This window comes from Topomyia yanbarensis, chromosome 3, assembly GCF_030247195.1.
Source record: "Topomyia yanbarensis strain Yona2022 chromosome 3, ASM3024719v1, whole genome shotgun sequence".
Lineage (NCBI taxonomy): Eukaryota > Metazoa > Arthropoda > Insecta > Diptera > Culicidae > Topomyia > Topomyia yanbarensis.
The window spans coordinates 131,628,372-131,635,549 of record NC_080672.1 but is presented as its reverse complement, the minus strand read 5'-3'; the positions used below and the strand labels follow the sequence as shown (position 1 = coordinate 131,635,549).

At 39.5% G+C, this 7,178-nt stretch overlaps 1 protein-coding gene across 1 annotated transcript; it reads left to right on the top strand.

Annotated features, from left to right (window-relative positions):
* Positions 1-335: 335 nt before the first annotated feature.
* LOC131686800 (eclosion hormone-like) lies at positions 336-761 on the top strand. The gene has a single exon (XM_058970796.1). The coding sequence runs from the start codon at positions 384-386 to the stop codon at positions 720-722; it is 339 nt and encodes a 112-aa protein (XP_058826779.1). The 5' UTR covers positions 336-383; the 3' UTR covers positions 723-761.
* The last annotated feature ends 6,417 nt before the right edge of the window (positions 762-7,178 follow it).

Here is a 7,178-nt window from a genome sequence, read left to right as displayed (position 1 = left end):
CGATAAAAATTTCACTATGAAGAGTCGTTCTCTATACTTTAGGCAATGATCTAGCAACAGAAAAGACGGAATCAGAAAAAAGTTATTGTATCCACAGAGTCAAGAGAATATCCTTTCTTCTGATGCGCCTGAGTAAGCTGAAGCTGTTCGGATCCCTGCTGACCCCGCCACCCACTTCCGTTACATATATCGTAATCAATTAGTTAACAACGTTGAGGGACAACTTGGAGTATGTTACCATTCCAAATAGTTAGTCAACCAAATCGGATCTAATTTGGCTGATCAAACATATAAAACCGTTTCGTTTGCTATCCTACGACTTAGTGTGACAAACGAATCGCTCCTGATAACTGAATCCTGTCAGTCCGAACTTTAGCATCGCGATGGTTAGTGTGAAATTTTTCCTAGGTGTCTTATTTCTGGTGCTAACAGGCAACGATTTAACTGTTGAAGCAGCTCCTCAGTTCGGTAATAATGTGTTTGTGGTTCGTGTTCTCCGTACATTGAGTAAAGCGTTCTGTTTCTTTGCAGATTTGATGGGTGGTTACGACTTCCTCGGAGTTTGCATCAATAACTGTGCCCAGTGTAAGAAGATGTATGGCGCATATTTTGAGGGGCAATTGTGTGCGGATTCGTGCATCAAGTTCCGCGGGAAAATCATGCCGGATTGTGAGGATATTGGTTCGATTGCTCCCTTCCTAAGCAAACTGGAGCTGCACTAAGTGATGTGATTGAAAACATGATGCTTTGATATATGGTAATAAAAAAATGCTGCGATTGAAGATTGAATTGTGGAAGAGTAGAAGTATATCACAGAATAATGAAGGTTCAGAAGTGAAAATCTCCTTTATACATAAATATCATGCATAGAAACAAAATGATTATGTGCAGTTACCTTTTTTAATTGTGGATCTCGGCGCGATCAAATAATCCTTTTATCAAAGTGTATTGGCAAAACAAAGTTTAGAAACTTGTTACTGAACATGACATGTCTGTTCACGAAAAAGGCCAAAGCCTTGAACCAAAAAAATGCTGCTTATTATGAAACAGCCAACAAATTTTTCAAAAAAATATATGCAAAACTCATTGCCAACGTGCTTGATGTATGTTTATTTCTGATTGCTGTTATCTTGCGTTGCGCCTACTTACACTAGTCGAGGAAAGTGGGTGAAATTCCTCGACTCTCAGACATTTTGTCTCTAACTTTAACTTTAACAATAGTACACGCAAATTTTTCCCCCAAAATCGTGAGTAAAGTGCTATGAATTCTGGAACAATCAAGTTTTTTACCCTACGAAAACAGAACCGCGAACAAAAATCATGTGTTTTATATTGATGCTCAATTACTCTTCAGTAACTCCAGCATAACGCTTTTATTAGTGGAAATATTGGTTTTTGTTTTGTGAGCTTCAGTCACGATTTCCATACTGTCACTACCAAATCGATTTTCTGTGCGTAAACTAGTTCACTACTTTATGACATTATTCATAAACCCAAAGGTTGACTTATGAAGTTATTCATATATTTAGGAACATTGGTTCACAAAATAAAAATATTCTGGATATTTTCTCGTGAACTATTTCACGAAACTCGAAATTTTTTTCATAAAGCCATTCAATCCTTGTGAACTAATTCATGACTCCTAATTTATTAGTCACGATACGATATCCGTGCTCGTTAAATCATGAAATATTATTCATGAATTCGTGAACTGGTTCATGATTCGTAGTACAATAGTCACGACCATGCTTGAACGTGAAATAAATCACAAAATTATAAAATATTATTCTTGTATAGGTGAACTTGTTCATGAATCCTAGTGCCTACCTAGCCACGATTGGTAGTGCTCGTGAAATAGTTCAAAAATCACCAAATACTATTCATGTGTTCGAGAACTGGTTCAAGATTTCTAATATATTATTCATGATCCAATATCCGTGCTCGTAAAATGGTTCACAAAATCATGAAATATTTTTCATGTAATCGTGAACATCTTATAATAGTCACGACATACATGTCGTGATCGTGACATAGTTCACAAAATCAAAATATTATTAATGTATTCGTGAACAGTTTTATCCCTGGTAACAATTGCGGTTTTATGGTAGTTTTATAGCCACTGATAAAACTTAGATTGCACTTGTAGCGTGCTATAAAACTTCAATTGTTACTTGGGTATGATTACTAGTACAATAGTCACGTCTGACCATCGGTCAAATAGTTCACGAATTTTCCATGAAATATCTAGCTGCTAGTGACCAGTAATACCGATTTGATATTAGAAAAATATTAGAACCTCGAACATCGTTATTCATTTGATAAGGTTCAGGGTGATGTCTAGACAGAAATCTAAAACTGCGTTGATCACCACAAATCGTGTTCATGATATATTTCACAGAATAAAATTGCTGATATCATGAACGTGGCTCACATTACTCCACCTGTCAAGTTAGAAAGCTAGCTCTAGCAAAAATTTCACGACAAAAAGCTAGCTCTAGCAAAAATTTCAACAGAAATTACGAAATTTGTGACTAAGATCCTGAAATCATGAACATAAACCCAACAACTCGTGGCAGACAAAATTGTCACTAATCGTGACTCAGATCCTGAAATCATGAACATGAATCATTCTACTAATGACTAAAATATGACGATAAAGTGAATAGATATTATAAAATCATGACAAAGTTCCTGAAATCATGAACATAAATCATATTACGCGTGTTTAAAAAAAATAAATAGATGGCGAAATAGATTTTTGAAAACACAAATGGACGAATACGGGTTTTTTATTCAAAATTTCAGGACCTTCTTCAATCATTAATTTAGTCATATTAGTTTTAATTTTGATCATCTCACAAGTTTCCTATCTCATGCTAAGTAGGTGCTAAGAATAACTCCTATTACTTAAGGAATAACGCAGAACAGGCATTGTCAATGAGTTGATATTGTTCATATACTCTTACAGAATACGTTTAGAGAAGTTAGAGTGGTTAAACCGGTGTTTATGTTTTGTTTTTATTCAATTTTCCCTTAAGGGGTTACACATTTTTGTCATGATGAAAAAAATTGATTTTTTGTGAATTAGATATTCTCAAACTACATACGCTGAGGAAAATTTTCTCAAAATTTCATTAAGATCGAAATACTAAAACTTGAGTTACAGCGATTCATATACTGCTACCCATTGACCACTCGTAGGCGGTGCGTAGTGTTTGATACGCTAGACCGTTGACTCACTGCAGCGACAGTAAAACTCGATTATCTCGGAATTGTATTTTGTTGAAAAGTTCATTCGCGGCGACCACGATATCTCAGGAATTAATTAATCGATCAATCTGAAATTTTCACTGGTTGTTTCTTATTATATCAGCTACCCTTAGTAGGAAATTAATTTCACTGGAATGACCACATCATTTTTTCCAATCGGAAAACTCAATTTGTGCTGCGTGTGAAAAATAAGTTGGGCAATAATGGGTTAATGACATTTGGTCCTTAGACCGGCGACGACTGGGTGCTATCAGCCTTCTGCTGATAGTAGCAGAATGAGAGAGTGCGAACAGATGTAGTCCAGAAAACATTGCCGTAAAAATGAATAGTTGATCGGAAATTAGCCCCAATACAACTAATCTGATTAGCATCGATGATCACGGGACAATACGTATTGAAAATTCGCCGCGTCTGTTTTTATGAACCTATTTTCAAGCTCCGTTATTGCTAACAAGCCCGTGCATCAGGTTAACAATCCTTTATATTTCCCTTCAGTGTTCGTTATTATCGCACGTATACTTGTATTCCAAAAACAATCCGATATGGAAAATAAGAAATACTTTCCATGATTTATAACATCTCGCGCTATATTTGCCTGTATAATGTGTTATCACTCGGTAGGTTTCAAGCCAGTAAATATATCGTAGAGAAGAAGTAGCGAATTCTGTCCAAATACTGTTGCAATAAATAGTGATCCGGTCCATTTCGCAGATAAGATTAGCTTACCTAGGCAATACTCCTACGGTCGGCTGTGTGGAGTTCAAATTGCTTTTGTTTAGGGAACATAGGATACTCTCGGTAGCCGGCTGCCCAGAATCAACAAGATCTTTTCTTTTTCGAGTCATCGTGCACTCGAAGACTAACTAAACAACTACCTAATAACATATGCTTTATAGGTCGCATCGCTTGCTTGGAGCGAATCCTAGACCTGATACCCTTCCAAACTACCAATTTCGCGACACCTATGGAAGAGTCTGATGAATCGTCGTCCTTCCGTTAAGTAGGTGGAGCATCAACACTTCCGGTCTACCTTATTCTTTATCCTTCCCCGTGAACGATGGAGATGGGGGCGGCCGGCAATGATGGCTATCATGCTGTTGAGGTTTTAATATGGGTCGGATTGGTATGAATTCCTACCATTTCCTAAGCAATTCTTATTAGATAATCAGCAGTCAAACATGATGAAGTCAGTGTGCAATCCGCCAAAATCATCGTCACAACGCAACGCAATGCACAATTTCAGGACTTTTTTAATTCGTTCAGTTCACGAAATCGTGATCATGAATTTATGAACGGATTTTTTCCGTGTATTAAGTATGGCATTATGATTAACATATATCAAAAATAAAAATATTCTGTGCGAAATTCCGTTCGAAATTCAGTGAGAAGTTCCATGCGAAAACCCAAGTGAAATTCCATGCGAAATTCCGCGAGAAATAGCGCGCGAAGTTCCGCGCGAAACTACAAGTGAAATTGCGTGCGAAATTCCGTATGAAATTCCGTGTGAAATTTCTTGTGAAGTTTCGTGCGAAATTACGTGCGAAATTCGTCGCGGAATTCCATGCGTAATTCCGCGTAAAATTCCGCGCGAGATTTCGTTTTTGAAACTCCGTATGAAATTGCGTGCAAAATACCGTGCGAAATTTCGCTCGAAATTCCGCGCCAACTTTCATGCGAATTTTCCATACAAAACTCCATACAAAATTTCGTGCGAACTTCCGCGCAAAATTCCGTTCGAAATTTCGTGCGGTATTCCGTAACATAATCCGTGCGAAATTCCGTGTAAAATTCCTTGTAAAATTCCGTGTAAAATTCCGTGCAAAATTCCGTGCGAAATTCCGCGTTAAATTCCGGGCTAAATTCCACACCAAATTTCATGCGAAATTCCGGGCCAAAATCCACGCGAAGTTCCGTGCGAAATGCCGTGTGAAATTTCGTGAAAACTCCGTGCGAAATTCCGCGCAAAGTTCCGCGCAAAGTTCCGCGCGAAATTCCGCTAGTAATTCCGTGCAAAATATTTGCGAAATTGCATGCGAAATTCCGTGCGAAAATTCACAAAAAATTCCATGCGAAACTCCGCTCGAAATTTTGGTCGAAATTCTGTGGGAAATTACGTGCAAAATTGCACGCGACAGTATGTTCGAAATTTCGCGCGAAATTCCGTGCGAAATTACACGCACAGTTCCGAGCGAAATTCCGCGCTAAATTTCATAGGAAATTCCGGGACAAATTTCGCCAAGTTTCGTGAGAAATTCTGTGTGAAATTCCGTGCGAAATTCCGTGCGATATTCCGTGTGAAATTCCGTGCGAAATTTCGTGCGAAACTCCGTATGAAATTCGTTACGAAATTTCGTGCCAAATTTCATGCGATATTCCTTGTGAAATTGCATGCGAAATTTTGTTCGAAATTCCGTGCCAAATTTCATGTGAATTTTCTGGCAATATTCCATACAAAATTCCGCACAAAATTCCGTGCGAAATCCCGCGCAAAATTCCGTCCGAAATTTCGTGCGAAATTCCGTACGAAATTCCTTGCAAAATTCCTTGCAAAATCCGTGCAAAATTCCGCGCTGAATTCCGCGCTAAATTCCTGGCCTGATTCCGTGCCAAATTTCATGCGAAATTTTGGGCCAAATTCCACGCGAAGTTCCGCGCGAAATCCGTGTGAAATTCCGTGCAAAACTCCGTGCGAAATTGCGCGCGAAATTTCTCACGAAATCCGATGCAAAACTCCGCTCGAAATTATGTGCGAAATTCCGTGTGAAATTCTGTGTAAAATTCCGTGCGAAATTCCGAGCGAAATTCCGTGCGAAGTTCCGCGAGAAATTCCGTGCAAAATAAATGCGAAACTCCGTGCAAAATTCCGTGCGAAATTGCGTGCAAATTTCCGCGCGAAACTCCGCTCGAAATTACTTGCGAAATTCCATTTGATATTCTGTGTAAATTTCCGTGCGAATTACGCGCAAGCATCCGAGCGGAATTTCGAGTGAAATTCCGTGCGAAATTCCGTGTGAAATTCCTTTTGCAAGTCCATGTGAAATTCCGTGCGATATACTGCGCGAAATTCCGTGCGATATTCCGCGCGAAATTCCGTGTGAAATTCCGTGCGAAATGCTGTGCGAAATTCCGTGCAAAATTGCACGCGAAATTACGTGCGAAATTACGTGCGAAATTACACGCACAGTTTCGAGCGCAATCCCGTGTGTAATTCCGTGTGCAATTTCGTGTGAAATTTCGTGCGAAATTCAGCGCGAAATTCCGTGTGAAATTCCGTGCGAAATTCCGTGCGAAGTTCCGTGCAAAATAACGCGGAAAATTCCGCGCGAAATTCCGAGCGAAATTCCGCGCAAGATTATGGGCGAAATTCTGCGCGAAGTTTCGTGTGAAATTCCGTGCGAAATTTCGTGTGAAATTTCACGTTTTGGCATGTTTTACCGTTCACGACAAAGAAAACTCCCGAAGAAAACAGTTTAATCAAGATACTGTACTGGAGATGGCGTTCTAAACGCGAACAATATAAAAATGGAGACGTAGTTAGAACGTGAGCGAACGATCTACCACGGACCAGGTGTTCGCTCTTCGTCAAGTACTGCAGAAATGCCGCGAGTACAATGTGCCCACACATCATTTGTTCATCGACTTCAAAGCCGCATACGACACTATCGATCGAGATCAGCTATGGCAGATTATGCACGAGTACGGATTTCCGGACAAACTGACGCGATTAGTGAAGGCGACGATGGATCGGGTGATGTGCGTAGTACGTGTCTCAGGGACGCTCTCGAGTCCCTTCGAACCACGCAGAGAGTTACGGCAAGGTGATGGTCTCCCGTGTCTGTTATTCAACATTGCGCTGGAAGGTGTAATATGAAGAGCAGGGATCGACACGATTTTCACAAAGTCCGTTC